General features: G+C 43.7%; 1 protein-coding gene across 1 annotated transcript in view; it reads right to left on the bottom strand.

Moving 5' to 3' along the window:
- FGGY (FGGY carbohydrate kinase domain containing) overlaps positions 1-18754 on the bottom strand; it is a 152970-nt gene that overhangs the window by 74163 nt on the left and 60053 nt on the right. The window contains exons 6-7 of the mRNA XM_083448134.1: positions 13430-13545; positions 2767-2895 (exon numbers count right to left, since the gene is read on the bottom strand). Coding sequence (XP_083304260.1) covers positions 2767-2895; positions 13430-13545 — 245 coding nt within the window. The remainder of the gene's footprint in view (positions 1-2766; positions 2896-13429; positions 13546-18754) is intronic.

Below are 18754 nucleotides of genomic sequence, written 5' to 3'. Positions count from 1 at the left end.
GCAGTAGGCTGGCAAAGGCTTGCTTCAGCTCTATATTCCTTCCTGCTCTGCATTTCTAATCATCTGCCTACCTTATACTGCTTGTCCGGATTTTTTTAAACCTTATTTGAGCAGCAATAAAATATGTTGGGCACTCTGAGAAGTTTTCCTCTTAGGTTTACTCCTTTGGAAAAAAGGCCATAGCTCAGAGGCAGAGTATCTGCTTTAGTCCCAGCTAGATGGGCAGGGGTATAAATAATAAAATTATTATTATTATTATTATTATTATTATTATTATTATTATTATTATTATTATTCCTCTCCAGGTAGGGCTGGGACAGGCTGTTATCTGAAACCCTGGAGTGCTATTGACAGTCACTATAGATAGACAGTCACTATAGACAGGGACATGAGTGGCACTGTGGTCTAAACCACTGAGCCTCTTGGGCTTGCTGATCAGAAGGTCGTCGGTTCGAATCCATGCAGCAGAGTGAGCTCCCACTGTTCTGTCCCAGCTCCTGCCAACCTAGCAATTCGAAAGCACACCAGCGCAAGTAGATAAATAGGTACAGCTCTGGCTTCCGTCACGACCTGGAAAGCTCTCTACGGACAAACACTGGCTCCATCGGCCTGAAAAGTGCGGTGAGCACTGAAACCCCATAGTCGCCTTTGACTGGACTTAACCGTTCAGGGGTCCTTTGCCTTTACCTTACCTTATAGACAGTAATGAACTGGGTGGCTCAATGGTCTGACTTAGTATAAGGCAACTTCCTTCCTATGTTCCTCTCTATTTAATGCCTTCCCTCTCCTTTTTTGGTTCCCTAATTTTGTTAGGAGTGCAGCATGGTGGGAGGGAAGGTTTAACCCTTTCTGTTCCTGCCACACACACGCGTGTATCCTGGAAGAGATGCTTGCATTGGCAACAGTGTAAGCTTCCCTTCAAGAAATAGGGAAGTGTGAGATATTTTTTGGTGGGGAGGCATGATGGAAGGAAAGAATGAAGTCTTCCCTCTTCATGTACTGCTGTGGTGACAATAATCACCCCATCCCACCCCTATTCTTGTCCCCCCCCCCAAAAAAAAATCAAACACTAATTTCTTTGCTAATTACGTGTCTCAGGTCATGTCAAGTTGGGTCCTCGTGCCATTTCCCCTGCATTTTGCAGGTACCTAGGAAGCAGCCTTAAGAGTGGGTCAGAGCATTAGTCCATCTGGCTCAGTACTGTCCACCTTGACAGGCAGTGGCCTCTCTGAGGGTTAACCAAATGTCAAAATTAACATGTGAAAAGGAAAACAGCTGGGAAGATTTTTAGTAGCCCTAAACTCTGGCATGGCATCTTCCGTCTCTAAAATAAACACACGTACACACACATGCCTTCCATACCAAAACAGGCAGAGTTTGAAAAGGGAATCACATCGGATTACTAATGAAATGCACATTAAAATATTTAATGTGTCTATTATGGAGAGAGTATCAAATCTCTTGAGTCTACTGTGGGCAAATATTTTCATCCCTTGGGGCTTAGCATTCAAAACCTAAGTTCATATCTGGCATTTAAAATCAAGTGGCCTCATATGCTCCGGCCTCTTCCACTGTGGTTTCTCTGTATATCCCTGAGTTTGCATTCAGATCAACTTCACATAAACTTGCAGTAGTGCAAAACAAATACCCTGCCCTTTGCTGAGGCCACGTTTGGCTGGGGTTGCCAAGAACACAGGCTCTTATTAATCCTTCTAACTGATATTAGTTTGTTAAAAGTAGTACACTCTGTTTTTGGAATGTATGGTTGGGAGAGCTTCGGTACAGTTGTTCTCTTGTGGTTACATCCCAGCTATCAAAATGTGATACTGGTTTTTACTTGGGAATTTCTTATCTTGAAGAGAGGGGCAGCTCCATTCCGAATTTCTGAAGGAAATATCCCACCCCCCAACATACACATTCAGCTGGAAAAGTGTGTGTTGTACAAGTTGCCTTCCCTCCCTTCCACACACTGGAGTGATCTACATTGTGAGCCACATGTAGGTCGGGCAGGGGTGCAAAATGGGAAGGTCTGCTCCAAATCACAGAACGTAACAGAATCCTCTGTAACGCTGCTTAGAATACCCAATGTCTAACTCTCCTCACCTTCCATGTATAAACTTCCATTCTACCACGCATGAAGCAAGGCTTGTAAGTTGTGCCGACATTAGGTTAAACTACTAGGTGGCAAACTGATAAAAGGAGCTGTGTTTCCACACTTGACACATAAAGCATGTCAAAGAGAAGAGGCTGACAAAGCAAAGGACAAGTCAACATGTGAGGATTTTTGTTTTGTTTTAAATTCCGCTATTTCGTTCAGACTTTAAGATCGTAACCAGGAGAAAGTTTGCAGCCTTGCCTTTTTCCAAATCTAAAGGCTGCCAATGTATTTCAAGCTAACAGAAGATGGAAATTGTTCGGATGCACCGAGCACGATCACACAATCAGAGACTTGTAGGACAGCAATTGCTCTCAAAAACTATTTAATCCAGTCTCCTACATGCAGCCAGGACTCTCTATTCCCCCACATCCCGAACAGATTAGCCGTGTTGTCCAGGGTAACATACCAGAACAGTTTTATACATACTGTCATATTCCTCATAATAGCTCCCTTTAAAGGCTCCTGTGCTATAAGGCTTCCTTACTTGATTATACCAACCTGGCAACCAATACTGAAAATGCAAGTGGAATGTAGCCTTCGCAGCACAAGCCTCTGCTTATAATATGGAAGCGGAACAGAGAAAAAACAGCTACCCTTTTAGAGAATACCTATTCCTCCAGCATGTGCATCAATGAGAGACGCGCCTACTGCAGTCCCCTTAGCAAGGCCAAGGGCTTCAGCAGCCTCTGACGTCAGACCATTTCCAACTGGAGCTCCTGGAGCGAGAACTTCATTTCCTAAGAAAACAAAAGGAGAAAAACAAAATAAAATTCACTAATCTCATTGTGACGGCCGCCAACCTGGATGGCTACTAGTCATGATATAGCTATGCATTATGTCTGGTATATGAAGCAATGTGTCTCTGGCAGGATTAAGCAATAACTGGTTTTCAACATTGCGATATATCACTAGCTAAACATCACGATATTTTGATATATAACGATATCAGAAATAAGGAAAGAACTACACAGAAATGAACGGGACAATGTCCTGGAAACTGCTGCTACTTAAGGGTCTATGATATTAACAATCACCTCATGGTCACTTTCATCAGCAGGCAAGCCAAATGCATCCCACCATTACTGCCGCCACCTCCTGCCGCCACTGCCGCCACTCCCTGTCACCGCCGCAAGGTATTGCAAGCTGCTGCTGCTACTGCTGCCACCTCCTGTCACTGCTGTGAGTCCTCGCAGGCTGCTACTGCTGCGTCCCATTACTGACGTGAGTCCTTGCAGGCCATTGCTGCTACTGCCATCACTCTCTATCACTGCCACCAGGCCTCACAGGTCGCCACTGTTTGTGCCGCAGTTGTGAGGCCTCGCAGGCTGCCACCGCTACTGCTGCCCCTTCCCATCACCATCACAAGGACTCGCAGGCCACCACTCACTGTGCCGCAACCGTAAGGCCTTGCAGGTTGTTGCCACTACTGCCAACACATACCGCAGTCATGGCAAGCTGTTTCTGCCACTGCTGCTTCTGCCTCCTAGTAGGCCTGATGACAATCTGGCAGTCCCAGGTTATCTGTATTCACTATGACTCATTGCCTTAGTTTGGATTGTCCTGAATACAACCATTTGGTAGCCAAGCCCCAAACCAAAAGTCCTGTTGGGATTCATTTTGGCTTGCCTGCTGATGAAACTGAGTGTGTGGTGATTGATAATATTGTCATTTAGGCAGACTGAGAGGTATCCCTTATCAAAATAGGACCTGTGTATACTCTCAGGACATTGACGGCACAAGGCATATTTTAATGCATTGCAGACAATATGATCAAGCTAGGGAACTATGGATTAAACTACTATTGGCAAATCGGCTGGGTCAATCTGAAGTCTACTATATCAAATATATTCTGGATGACAAGTCCAATGATATCACAGTGGCCATGGCAAAGTTTCTTTAAGTAGTCATACGAATCAAAGATCAACATACCCATGACTAAAGAAATAATGCTTCAGTCTCCCTTCCCGGGGGGGGGGGGGGTGTCTGTACGAATCTGTATTTTATTCTGAATCCATGTTATGGGTTGGACGGCAGTATGGGTTGGACGGCAGTAAAGATTATTATAATATTGTCATTTATCCGTTTTAGTCCCCTAAGTAGTAGCAGTTGTCAGGACATTGTCCTGTCCGCCTCTGTATTGTTCCATCAGTATTTCAGACATTGTGGTAGATTGCAATGCTTAGCTAGTGAGTTATCACAATGTTTAGCTGGTTAGTTATTGCGATGCTGAAAACCAGATATCGCCTAGCCCTTATACACATTGTGATTCACAATATATTGCCAGCTCACATATTATGAAACAATTATCATGATGTGAACTTTAAACCGGTTTTGGGCGATATATCAATGTATTGCCCAGCCCTAGTCTCTGGATGCCAGTTGTTGGTAATCACAAGTGGGCAGAGCTCAGATTCTGCTTGCCAAACATAGCTGGTTGGTCAGCGTAAAAAACAGGGTGCTGGGTGCTTTGGTTTGACCCAGCAAGTCTTGTTTTATGTTCAATCTGTTGGGAAGCAAATGCTACTTTTTCTGTGCTTGAAAGTGATCCTTTGCCCTCTTCTCCCTGACCTGATATGCCCTTCATTCTATTTACCAAGCACCAATAATATTGCTTTTTAATTTTAAAACACGCACATGTTGTGTAACGTTTATCATAACAATGTAACCCCTTGTATCAACAGTACAATTGCATTTATCCAGGAATAAGATAAACATGGATGCTATATTTGCAAAGCTACACTCATGTGGTTTTCGAAAGGACTATTACTGAGGTTTCAATAGTATTCAATGGCTGGGTAAAAAGCAGCTACTACAATTCTTTCTAAGAAATCAGCTTAATATTCTGTACTCTTTAAAGCTAGTCTCATGTACAGTGGTACCTCGGGTTACACACGCTTCAGGTTACATACGCTTCAGGTTACAGACTCTGCTAACTCAGAAATAGTACCTCAGGTTAAGAACTTTGCTTCAGGATGAGAACAGAAATCGCGTAGTGGCAGCAGCGGGAGGCCCCATTAGCTAAAGTGGTGCTTCAGGTTAAGAACAGTTTCAGGTTAAGAATGGACCTCCGGAACGAATTAAGTACGTAACCAGAGGTACCACTGTATACCTGAAAGTATTCTCTTGAGTTCTCTGTGAACCGATGGATTGACTCAGTGTAAGCCAGCTTCTTATGTTCCTTCCCCCTGCGGCCTCCTGTTGGCCCCCAAAATCTGTTCCCCCAACCATCTGGAGCAGATTCTCAGAGTGTGCAGTGGGGAGGAGAAGAAAGAGAAGTCTGCTCCACTCTCACAACAGCAACACCATTTGCTAGGAACAGGAGCGAAGAGTGCTCTTGTGCTCTAATCCTAATTTCCCACAGGCGTCTGGTTGGGATTTTTAGAAGAGAACTCCATGCCCCCTCTGCCCCCCTGAGCAAGAAACAAGTTTACCAAAGGAAAAAGCTGTCTGAAACTTTTCCTTCCTTTTTATCCTAAAGACTAGTTCTGGAATTTGCTAATATTTGGTTTAAAGAAAGTTATGTGGTACCAATGACCCACCACCTTTCCAGGCAGTTGTCACGGCAACCGGCTATTTACCAGACGTAACACGAGGCAGTTAACAATACATCTTTAGTCAACCTGAGTAACTTAATCGCAAGGTCCAAAGTCATACTAATATTGAATGGAACTGGAAGTTTTAGTGCTCGTTGGCCCTTAAAAAAAAAAAATAACAAAGGGAAAACCGAGCAAGGCAGTACAGCTGACTCAGCTATGACACATTCAGTCATTCAAAAGCTGCTTTTAACCTGTCATGCAGAACCAGTTGTGTTTTATGTGAAACTGCAATTTGCCACATTTCAAAGATGGAGAGGAGGTGGAAAATACAAAAAGGGGATGAAGAGGAAAGGACTCCTCTTTCTTAACTAATGTGACATGTGTGCAGGGGGCGGAGGAGCTTTAAAGAAGTAAATGCATTCTAGTGTAACCACCATTGAATTTTGGCAACTAAACTGACTGGAAAGGTATGTTGCATACTATGCCAAAGTCGTATTTTTGTGCTAGGTTCCTACTAAGTTAGGACTATTCGTCAACCCAGTAAACTCTAAGGCTAAAGCTAAGGGAAGATTTTGAATACCCAGGGAATCCTGTAATTGGAAAGTTAGGGACAATGCACACACTTTCAGGCCAAAGAGTCTATGCAAACGGAGGGTTAAAAGGGTGTGTACATTCCACCCTCCTTAAACATGAGCAGCCACATGGGATGCAGGCAGTATGTGTGCATACTTTTATATATGCAAATATCCAAAAATGGGTTAAATGCAGTTTCACTATAGAACCTTGTGAAGAAGGTTCGAAACAAGTTATAAGCCTGAGGAACTTGTCGGCGGAGCAAGGGGACGTTGTGAAGTAACGCACCCCGTACCTGCCAAAAAACAAGGAAACAAGCCAAGACTTTACCATGTTTTTCTGAATGCTGCTTTGAATTGAACTCTATACTTTTATATATGTGAATGCCTAATGGACATAATCTTTACTGTTAATTGAGCATGCTCTAAAATAATTGTGTACCAATAACATTCATGTTACAAGTGTCTTTCTAAGTGTCTTAAGGGAATGTGCATCCCAGCCACAAGTAGCTTTAGTGCATTGTAGTGTTTAAGAAAGTAAATAGGAAGATGCGTTATATGTTACTTAAATTCAGCTCACCTCAATGCCCAGGAAAGGTAATAAGAAACTGGTGTAACACTTCTACTGCAGAATGATTATTCCTGCTACACTTAAAAGACATTTAGCTAAATCCTGCAAAAGTATTTGTGGGACATAATATACAATGGATTGTGCATAATGCTTAGAGGCAGCATGTACACTGAAACAATTCATCTTTGACAGTTACTAAAAATGAGAACTGGCATGTATTTTGAAAAAGTGCCCTTGCACTTCATTCTAAACAGGAAGGGAAAGTTTAAATAGGCATAATTTTAGCTTCAGAACACCACTCATTGTTACAATGCTACGGAGCAGATCATAAGATCATAACCATGCTTGCAAGGGGAAAATATATTAATAAATGTGTTCTGAAACAGTAGTTGAGAAACAACCTACACAGACGGGAGATACCATAGGATGCATCTTAGAAAGATGGCAATGGCACTATTGTGCCATCATGAAATTCACGTGGGGGCAAAATTACAGGAAGCCAAACCAACGCCAGCATTTTTAGAGCATTGCTTGCAACGTTCATCCTATAAGAGCCCAAAGAAATACACTCCATGAGAGTCAGGCCTTTAAATAAAACATACTTGAAAGGAACACTCACTTGAGAGCCACAATTTTTTTCATAAAGGCACTTTGTTTTATGAATCCCCCCTCCAACTGCTAAGGACTCTTTCGCATACAAATCTGTTGTTTCCATTAAAATATAGCCAGGAGCGGGAGTCCACCATGCAGAAATACAGGATCACAAACAGGAAACCAAACTTCTCTCTCCACTATTATTTCAAAGCACAGCTGGTTAGGGAGGGACTACGTTCAAATGAGCCAATATCGTATAAACCCTTCACTTCTTATTTTTTCCCTTTTGGGGTGGAAGGAGAAAGGAGCATGAGAGAATACAAGACTCAGATTAGATTTCTCCCTCAGCAATAGGTGACAAGGCCCAGGGATTATTTAGAAGTGGTATTTCCCCCCACACAAAAATGTTTGTTTTTGAGACTTGCGGAGATTTGTTTTGAATTCCAAGTGAAGCCTGAAAGTATATAGTTTCATCACAGATTTAGTGGGAATATATTCATAAAGGAGTCTTTGGGTTACCTTTTAAAATATAAGGTACTGACAACCCCAGAAATAGCTATATCATATCTACAACATTTTCTACTTTGGGGAAAATGCACATTGCTTTGGGAGTGGTGGGGGAAGGACCAGGCAATGCATAAAGCCTTGCTATTCAGTAAAAAAATCATTATTTGGTCCCTTAAGTAGCCCCTTAAGTATGAGAATGAGGACGAAAATTTATCAGGCCATTTAAAAAACAGATTGCAGCCTTCAGCACCTCAAAGATCTATAGTTCATGAAAATTTAACAGATGTTGCTTCCCCACTAGCCATTTTCTCTGGAATTGGCAATCTTGTTTGCTTACTCTTTATGAAGAATCCAGACAACGACAATGTAAAATTGTTGCAGTCTATGTTTTCTGTAGCGTCCTTATCTGTCCCCCCCACCTTGATTTGCAGCAAATCTTGTACATCTTTTGTGCGGATTGTGTTCCAAAGTCAGTGCTTAAGGGGAAAATCATGTACTGTACAGTTAGCATTACCTTAAATCATCCATAACGTACATTCTCCTTCCAAATTACTCTCCCTCCCCTGTCTGGCTGTGAGATGCCACTGCTTGTTTGCCTGTGCCTCTGCCTATTCCACCCTTGGTCCCTGTGTCTCCCTAAAGCCAGCGAGCAGGAACTGGATGAATCAGTGGAAGTGGGAGAGAGGCTTTCCCACCTTCTCTTCCCACTGATGGGGCTGTGGTAGGCACTGACTGACAAGGGGGGAGACCTTCCCCTTCTCTCTGATGCCTCCCTTCTTCTCCTCCACGGCAAACCTGGAGGGCAGGTGGGAAGAGCTCTCTTCAAGGGGGAGAAATCCAGGAATTTTTTTTTTAAGGGAGGATTAAGGAGGGAGGTAGAGAGATATGGAGGCAGGCAGGTCCTAGTCACTGAGGCAGAAGGAAAAGGTTGGAATGGATGCTTAAACTGGATGGGGTCCTGGTAGAGGAAAGGGGGAACAAGGCAAACAAAGGAGTTCCTCGCTGCCTTTCCATGTGCTACAGCAACCTTTCTCAACCTGTGTGTCCCCAGATGTTGAACTACAACCCCCATCACCCCTAGCTAGCAAGGCCAGAGCTCGGGATGATGGGAGTTGTAGTCCAACAACATCTGGGGACCCACAGGTTGAGAACCGCTGTGCTACAGGGACAGGTGTCCTGCTGTGGAGCACTTTTTGTGGTTGTTTTTTGGTCGACCATGCATAGTTGAATTTGCCTAAGTTAAATCCGCATATGATATGACTCCATTGTACAGTGCTATGCTATCACAGCATTAGCCTGACCAGTGTAGCAATGCAAAGTACACTTGATGCTTTGGGGGGCTCCTGTACCTTTAAATAAAAGTAAACAGTCCTGCCCATTTTATTGCTTTCTGTTTATCATAGCTGGTGGATTACCAATGAGTAAGTTTTTTTTAATTGTCTCACTGTCAGTTCCTGTTCCTGTAGGGAGGTGGTAGACAAAACTTTGCTGACTTATTGTACCCAGAGAAGTAATTGTGTAAGCAGATGGATTTCTGCTTGCGCATCAAAACTTTGCCTCCCTTTTGCTTCCTGTGCACCATATCAAATCTGTTCTGGGAGTTCCCCGACCCCACCCTCTGGAGCAAATTTAGGGGTGTGGAGAGAAAGAGGGTGAAATTCTGTTTTGGGGAATGGAACTTGTTCTGCTCACACAATGACATAATTTAATTAGTGTCAACCTTTCCTTTTCAGGTAATGATGGAAAAGCACAGCAAAGCACATCTCGTGTGGAAGCAATTGGATCAGTTAATATTAATATAGGTTATATAATGCCATAACAGTACAGGCTTCATGATCAGAAAACATGAATGCTAGTGTCCGCTTTTTTGTGAGAATTTCCCCTCTCATGACCCACCTTTTTCTACTACGAAAACACATGGATTTAATCTATAAAGTTCATAGCAATTCAAAACTTAATTTTATACCCTTAACATATAGCTTTCAAAGGAGATTAGACAAAATCACAGAGAATAAGGCTATCAATGGCTACTTGCCACGATGGTTATGTTCTACCTCGACTACCAGTTTCTGGGAATCAGAGGTGGGGAGGGTGCCATTGCACTCGGGTTCAGTTTGCAGGATTCCTGAGGGTGCCTGGTTGGCCACTGTGAGAACAGGATGCCAGACTGGATGTAACTTATTACATTTAATCTGCTAAATATATATATATGTTGTGAGGCGAGTTATGGTTGACAACGCAAATCCAAAAACAAAACAAGAACTGAACAAAGCGTCCTGGAATTTATGTACGTGTGGGGGTGGGGGTGTTTGCAATTTAAGCAGCAGCAAGAAATGACCCCCCCCCCCTCGAATGTATGAAAGGGTGGTTTTCAAACTGGCATCCTATTATTGCTGGTTTTTCATTTTTCTCATCCTAATTTCCCTGTATTGAACTGTCAGGTTTTTAAAGAGAATTTGCTCTTGTTGGCAACATGCACATTTAGTTGTCGGGGGGGGGGGAGCTTTTCCCTGTCCTTGAAATGCACTATATAAATATTGTATTCAATCCTTAGCTTGCACTTCGTAAATAATTTATGTTAAAAATTTCTCTTCGTGGGGCTCGTCAGCCATTAGGGTGCTCAAATTTCTGTTAAAACATTTATTTACTGCTTATACTCTTTTAGTGTGGGGGGTGGGAGGTGGGGGAGGGGATTCTAAAAGGTGCATCTGGTAATAGCTACCAAGGCTGCATTAAAGCAAAAAGAAAATCTCAAAAACTCTAAAGGTTTAGGAGACTCTGCTTATACTCTGCTACAGGAAAAACAATGGATTAGGTTCAGAGCTTGCAAGGTTGTCAGAAAGGAATCCTTGCCCCCTCATTCCTGCTCTAGGCTCTGCCCACCACCTGCATGGAAGCAGGAGTAGTCATCACCGCCACCTGCCACTTCAGGCCAGGGCTGGGTGGGAAAAACAAGGAGAACAGGACTTGTTTATAGCATTGGGGGAGAAGACTACCAATGGGTCTATGAGATCCATCCAGCAACGGAGGAAGCCACTTGGGAGACAGGGGCGGGGCGCACCATGGGACCTCCGGAGTCTGCCTGCCTCCTCCCACTCAGCCGCCCTACAGCTAGGGGAGAGGCAGCGGGGGGACCGTTTGGGCAGCATGGAGCCTGCACACTTCCAAGCCACCATGTCTCTTCCATGTGGCTCGGGCGCACTGCAGGCCCCGCAGTTAGTGTCGCCTGGCGTTTTGCCACCCCCCTCAGTGGTGGCACTCGGGGCAACCCACACCCACCGCACCCCGCTTCTTCTGCCCCTGGATCCATCCTAAGTCCTGCCCCGCAACTGCTAACTACAGCCAAGGATGGCTTCCTGTCACTTTTGGGAGCAAGCAAGGTTGAGCCATCAAGGTTTGTTCTGCACATCCCACAAAGAATGCAGTAGAAGCTAAACTGGTCTCTTAGGGACACATCGCATACAGAAGAGGGCAGGATTTGCTGCCAGAGGATATTGTACTACAGAGCGTCAGAGACAAATAGAAAATGTAATTCTTTATTCAAGGAAACAGAATACACACAGAGAAACCTAGGGTACGACTGGCCCCAGTAAAGACAATCTGAGTCTCCCACTTCCTCCTCAGCCTCCTCTAAATCCAGTTATCTTCCTAGCACTCTTAAGCTACACCAGGGAGGGGCCCTCTGAGCTCTCTGTGCTCTTTGCTTTGTAACATGCAGAACCCTCTGGGTTCTCAGAGACAAGGGCGAAGAAGAGCTAAAGACAGTAGGACTTGCGGGCTCCTGTGAATCTGTCACAGCCTATGCCACCACCTCCTTCTCAGCTGTCTGTTCTACATCTGCAGTGTTCTCTCTCTCTCTCTCTCTCTCAACCCTGTTGCTTGTCCAGCATCCCCCCCCCCATTCCTCCTCTGATCTGTCTTCCTTGTCCCACCACCACTCCCCAAGCTCAGAGCCTTCCTCTTCTGAGGCTTCCCTATAGGGTTCTCCAGCTGGAATCTCCCACCACTCCTCATTGACCAGCCAGTCCCTGACAATCATACAGGAGGGCCTTTTTTACCTGCAGTTGTAAAAAGTAATTTTTTGACACCTAATGTGTCTCTTTTGAAACTTTATGGATTTCATTACTGATATCAAATTATTTCCATTTAGTGCTGCTGCATTAAACTGTTATAGAAACTTGTTCTCTAAGTGGTGGTGTGTGTGTGGGGGGGAGAATCAGGTAATTAACTTTGAGGGATGAGGGGTTTGGGGTTCTTTTTTACACTAATGTTCTCATTAATGGCATGCCTGCTTAGGACAGCCATTAAAAGTCCATTAACTGAACAAGGAAACTTGAATAATGCTATCCTGGAAAATTTCTAGTAAATGAACATCACGGTCTTTTAATGGAAATCTGCTATAAGAATCTTGCAATTAGCAAGTCTAAAATTCTAATTATACATAGGCTTCAGGAAAATTCAAAGCAACTTAAAGATAGTGTAACAAGCTGGTGAAAGGAATGTGGGACAAGCCAAGAGTTGAGTTTAGCACATTGTTTTAAGCTTGCTGATTCTGTTGATTAGCAGCATTGCACATGCAGGGGTATAACAAACTAAAGCAAAATAATGATGTTTGCATATTCCTTGCTGCTGGTCTAAAGATCTGCCTTGTATCCAATCAAGTGTCCTTAGGCAGCAAAGATACACACACATACAAACCTATACACAGACACACATGGATATATGATAAATGAATGTTGCCAGTAGGAGTACTATGGGGAGTTTAATGTAAATGATACGAATTATGAAGGCTGGCTTTTGTTTTTTCCCCGCTATTAAGAGAGAACTAACTATGCACAAGCCCAAGAGTGAAAGAGTCTTGGTTCTGGAGCAGCCCTCCTAAGGAAAACATCATAATGCCAAAATGCTCCCCTTTTCACCTGTTGCTAGATTAGGAGAGGGGCATTTTGATGGCAAGCAAGAAGTTTCAGGAAGACTCTCTCACCCAACATCTGCCCACATTTCCCCAGGGAAACCTAAACCACCTACTTTTGAAAGTTAGTGTTGTGCATAATTAAGGACAAATTGCCGTGGTGTACCCAAAATTGCTCACTTTTAAAGCAGTCCTCTGATAGATATCATACTGCCAAAATATATAATGGGAAATCATGCATGCAAACACAGAGCAGTGAGAATCAGGCTCAAGTGCTTTCCCTTCCCTTGCTTTACATAAGATAAGACATTGAAAGTTCTGTTTTTAAGCGGTCACAGTTCCTTGTTATTTCAGGCCTAAGGGAACTGTGGCTTGTTAAAACAAACCAAGATCGAGGTTTGGTTAAGTTTCAAAGTTCTTTCCTCATGCAATAGAGGGAGAACTGCACAAATGCATGGCTTACCACAGCATGCTCTCCTAACAGGAAACCACTGTTTCCCACTGTGTCTGAACTGGGCTATTACCTAATTAGATGAAGTCTTTCTTTTAGAAGTTAAAAAGTAGGTAATATACATTTACCTATTTTTGCATAGTTATTTGCCACCAAATCTTCCAATCCAACCAGCTTCCAAAAACTATCATCCCAGCCTTTCTCCGAAGAGTATGTCCATTTACATACCAAAGTGCACAGAGATCTGTGGAGGAAAAGAAACTCATGTTACATTTCATTATCAACTCTACCTCCCTATCTACTCAGGCAAAACTCTTACAGGACCCAAAAACATCAACACTCCTTTAACATTCAGTAGCAGTTTAGATCAAAACTCTAAAGAAGAATTAAGCATTCTTCAATTATACAAACAAAAACAACTATAAATACTGGATCCCCTCTTAAACATTTTCAGCTGTTTGAGAAGTCTGTCTTTGACTTGACGATTCCCAGTATATTGATGGGATTCCAGCAGTCAATATACAGCCGCTTAGAAGTTTTCTATGCAAAACAGGAGGGCAAGAACATAAATCCGTAATACAGAAAGCCATAAAAAGAGATTCTTAATGTTTCACTTTTCAGATCTGATCCCACCTTTTCAAGTTTTTTCTTCAGTCATGAGAACAAAGGGTTTGGGTAAAGAATCTTGATCACCATCCCTGAGATCACTAACCTTTTAAAAACATGCTGTATGGGGCTGTCCGTCACTGCTTAGAGAGGTGGCAAGTTTGACATTCCAACATTGCAGCAACTACTCACAACCAAAGGGACATGGTCAGGCTGGATTTACCACAGGCCCAGAATCTAAAGCTGACACTATCTCTTCCTGCAATTGCAGCCACCATGTAATATGGGAAAGATACAGCCCAGATGAAACCTATTTCATAATGTGCTTTATGAGATATATACACACACACACACACACACACCAGGAAATACATCTTTGACAGCAGTGGAGTCACTTGACTGATGGACACACCAAAAATGAAGACAACTGAAGGCAGGGCTGTGCAAACAATGCCTTGAATTGAGGTTTCTAAGAACATCAGCCTTCATGTAGCATATTTTACAAGGCACTGGAATTTGTATTTCCAAGATGCATTAAGTTTGACTACGCACTGTGTTTTGCTGCTCTTAGGAAAACCACGTCTACGGTTTTCTTGTTTGAATGTGGCTGTTTACCCAAGCCAGGAAACTGCATGTGCTCCCTCAGAACTCTGTGTTTAATCTCCTTGCAAGAGAGAAACCCCTATTATTTCAGAAAACTGCAAGCAGAAGACTATAAGCAGCAACATGCAGATCATTGAGTCACAGGTTTAACCTCTGTAGGAGCATGGGAGTTGCCTCAAAAGGCAGAGGGGCGAAGGTAGCAAGTACCTTTACGAGGAAGGGTGCAGACCTTCGCTGTTCCAGTCAGTCATAATAGAAGCACGAGAATAAAAACTGTAAGCACAAAAACATGCTTTTAAAAAAGTAAGAGGAAATCCCTGCGGGTATGGATAAAAATATGGGCAGTATGTGGTAAAAGTTTTAGGAACAAAAGGAACCTTTGGCAGGAGACAGGGCTTTCAACACACAGGATGGCTATATAACAAAAGAAGCCTAGAGCTGCTTCAGCACAGACCTATAGAAGTACCAGTATTCCCTCTACCCCACCCAATGTCGTCCCAGACAGAACATTCAGCACATTTAAACCCTCTGGCAAGCCTTTGTTTTAAATAGAACTGGGCGTTGGTGCTGTGGAAGCCTTGAAAGAGCCACAGGTCATCACGTGGAAGAATGTAAAAAGCAGCAACTACTCCCTACAGCACTACAGTTAATGACAAGCATATTCATTTCAGGAACAGCATTACAGTTACAGATACAAGGCATGGATAGATGTCATTTGTGTCTAATGGAAGCACCAGGGGATTGGCCAGAGGAGAAAAGAAGAGGGGATAAGTTTGCTGCAGGCCAGTCAACATCACCAGCTGCATTACAAAAAACAATTGGATACACAGAGCCATGGTTCACAAGCAGATTTATAAACAAGAGACATAAAGCTTCCAGGTATCAGCTGATACTTAACATCAGTTAAGTATCATTACATAAAACTCCAATGGCACTGGTCCTGTCCATTATTGCCTTCAGCTTTTTATTCATTGTGGAGCACCAGTTTCTCTCTCTCTCTCTCTCTCTCTCTCTCTCTCTCTCTCACACACACACACACACACACACCATAGCTGTCAACTTTTCCCTTTTCTTGCGAGGAACCTATTCAGAATAAGGGAATTTCCCTTTTTTAAAAAAAGGAAAAGTTGACAGCTATGACACACACACAAACTGGGGATGAGAGACAATACAGAATGGTAAAGGCAGGCTCTGGGGAAAGGGAAACCAATACTACATTGGTCCAAGCTTTCGAAGTAAGGTTTAGCTAGGAAAACCACAGACGCCCAAGGCAATTAAGAGTTTAGGGCCAATCCAAACCCTAAACTCCGCTGCTCAGCAGGAATTAATGGAGCTGCTGGGCCACGAACACATCCTTAGCCCTGCCGCACATTCTGACTGGTGTGTCTGTTATCACATGACAGTAGCACGGCTGGCTCAGCCCCTCCCTGCCCCTGGAGTACCCCATTTTGGAGCTTTCCACTGGCTGCCACCATGGGGTGGGTACCCTCCCAGTGGCAGTTCTGCCTGCATCTTCAGCTGGTATGACTCAAGAAACGGTGGCTGACAGGGCTGGGTGGGGAGACACCTCTGGCCAATACAAGCCCCTCTCAGCCCAGTGCACAAAGACGCTGGACTACACCCTTAGCCAGTAAGGAAAGGGAGAGGGGAGGCAAGCTGGTTAAGACAAGAGTGCGAAGGGAAGCAGCTATCAGCTCTGTTGAAGGACAGGAAATTTCCATTCCTTCCTTCCTGGAACTGTTGCCATTCCAGTCGGTCATTATAAGAATTTTGTAACGAAGATCCAGTGCCCAAGTTTGCTCTTTTTTCCTTGCTCCTCCCAATCCCTTTACATGTGCCATGTATTTCAGATCGTAAACTTCAGGGGCTGTCCTATTATTGATATTCATATGCCACTCCAGGAGCCTTTCTCAGTTGAAGAGCAGATTTAAAATGAATGAAAAATCTGCAAATGAATGAATGAAATCTGGATCATGTAAATAAATAGGAAACAGCACATAAGTGACAGGACTAAGCAGGAACAGATTCGCTTTCTATAGTTTGCTCCCCCCCCTTTAAAAGTCACTTCCCATTTGTTAAACCATGAACCGAAATCTAAGTACTTGTACCTTGAAGCAATTCTCAGATTTCAAGCACATGTATTTAGGATTCAGGACATTAGATTTTAGACAGGGATGGACCTTCTTTGGTGCTGCTCCCTCCAAGGCCTTCCTTTGAAAAACTTGCATAATATTTGAATAAATGGATGAAGTCAGAACCATATAGCTGGGATGTTGACAATTCGTATCAGCTGGTACTTTCTGTTGGTGTTTTGTGGAACAGATTTCAGATGATAAATGTTGACTCCCACCTTCCCCTTTTGCTTTCGGAACCAAATGGTGATCTGGGTATGGGAAAGTTGTTTCCATATGGAAAACAACCTTCAGACTGATTCAGACTGTTGTCTATTTCAGTGGTTCCCAATTGGGGGGTCCTGCGTAACTCATCCAGGCAGCCTGTGGCACCATTAGCATAACAAAAACCATGGGAAACGGAATTTTCAAAAGTGGCTTGGCTTCTGAAAAACAGGGGGTCCGCAGTTCTTAGCTAACTGAGAACCACTGGTCTATATGATGCTTTCGTACAAGTTAAAATATGGCATATGGTATCAGTATGACATGGTTTTACTAAAATTCTCACTTAATAGCGCTCAAAAATATATTTCACAGCATGCAATCAATGTTTGCATCTGTGCTGTATATCCTTAACAGGAAACAGGGTTTCTTCTACTTGTCAGAAGAAACCTGTGCAAAAAAAAGGGAAGCAGGCACCCTAGGAAATACCAAAACAGATGTAATCCAGCTGCTGCACTCCAGGCTCACCAAGGAAGTCCATGTATACCAAGGATATCTTGGCTCTGTTTTATGGCAGCCTAGAAACGATCATAATTAACATCAATAAATCAAACAGCTCCAAATCACAGTGCCAGCTCCTCAACTTTTTGCATTTATTTTCTGAATGACTAAAGACAAACTCAGACCTTTCTCAAGTTTTGAAAAAAAATATATGAAGAGAACACAAAAAGAACACCTCGTGGATTGTGCTAAGATTTAATTTAGTCTAATGTTCCAATCCACACTACCTGGGGTGTACGAGCCATCCATATCTTTCTGGTATAATTCCTCTGTGTATTCTTGCCACCAGGAGACATCATCTTGCCAACAAAGGTCTGTATAGTAAAAGCTATGGTTTTCCCAGTAGTGATGTATGGAAGTGAAAGCTGGACCATAAAGAAGGCTGATCGCCGAAGAATTGATGCTTTTGAATTATGGTACTGGAGGAGACTCTTGAGAGTCCCATGGACTGCAAGAAGATCAAACCTCTCCATTCTTAAGGAAATCAGCCCTGAGTGCTCACTGGAAGGACAGATCGTGAAGCTGAGGCTCCAATACTTTGGCCACCTCATGAGAAGAGAAGACTCCCTGGAAAAGACCCTGATGTTGGGAAAGATGGAGAGCACAAGGAGAAGGGAATGACAGAGGACGAGATGGTTGGATAGTGTTTTCGAAGCTACCAGCATGAGTTTGACCAAACTGCAGGAGGCAGTGGAAGACAGAAGAGCCTGGCATGCTCTGGTCCATGGGGTCACAAAGAGTCGGACACGACTCAACAACTAAACAACAACAACAATGTTCCAATTCCCCCACTGGCCAGCCAGCTGCTTCTATGAAGCTCATAAGTAGAACACAAAGGCAACCCACCCACCCCTGAAATTACCTCTATCTACTGATATTCAGTGGGACGCGGGTGGCACTGTGGGTAAAACCTCAGCGCCTAGGACTTGCCGATTGCATGGTCGGTGGTTCGAATCCCCGCGGCGGGGTGCGCTCCCGTCGTTCGGTCCCAGCGCCTGCAAAGCTAGCAGTTCGAAAGCACCTTCGGGTGCAAGTAGATAAATAGGGACCGCTTACCAGCGGGAAGGTAAACGGCATTCCGTGTGCTGCGCTGGCTCGCCAGATGCAGCTTGTCACGCTGGCCACGTGACCCGGAAGTGTCTGCGGACAGCGCTGGCTCCCGGCCTATAGAGTGAGATGAGCGCACAACCCTAGAGTCTGGCAAGACTGGCCCGTACAGGCAGGGGCACCTTTACCTTTACCTTACTGATATTCAGGGGAACAGAGACTCTTAGCAATGAAGGATTTATTCGGCTACTGTGATTGTTAGCCATTGAAAGACCAAACTTTCATGGATTCCCTTTAAAAGAT

This window comes from Podarcis tiliguerta (genome assembly GCF_965153285.1).
Source record: "Podarcis tiliguerta genome assembly, chromosome: 6".
In the NCBI taxonomy this organism is placed as follows: Eukaryota; Metazoa; Chordata; class Lepidosauria; order Squamata; family Lacertidae; genus Podarcis; species Podarcis tiliguerta.
The sequence above is the reverse complement of the archived record's forward strand: the minus strand, read 5'-3'. Positions and strand labels throughout refer to the sequence as shown.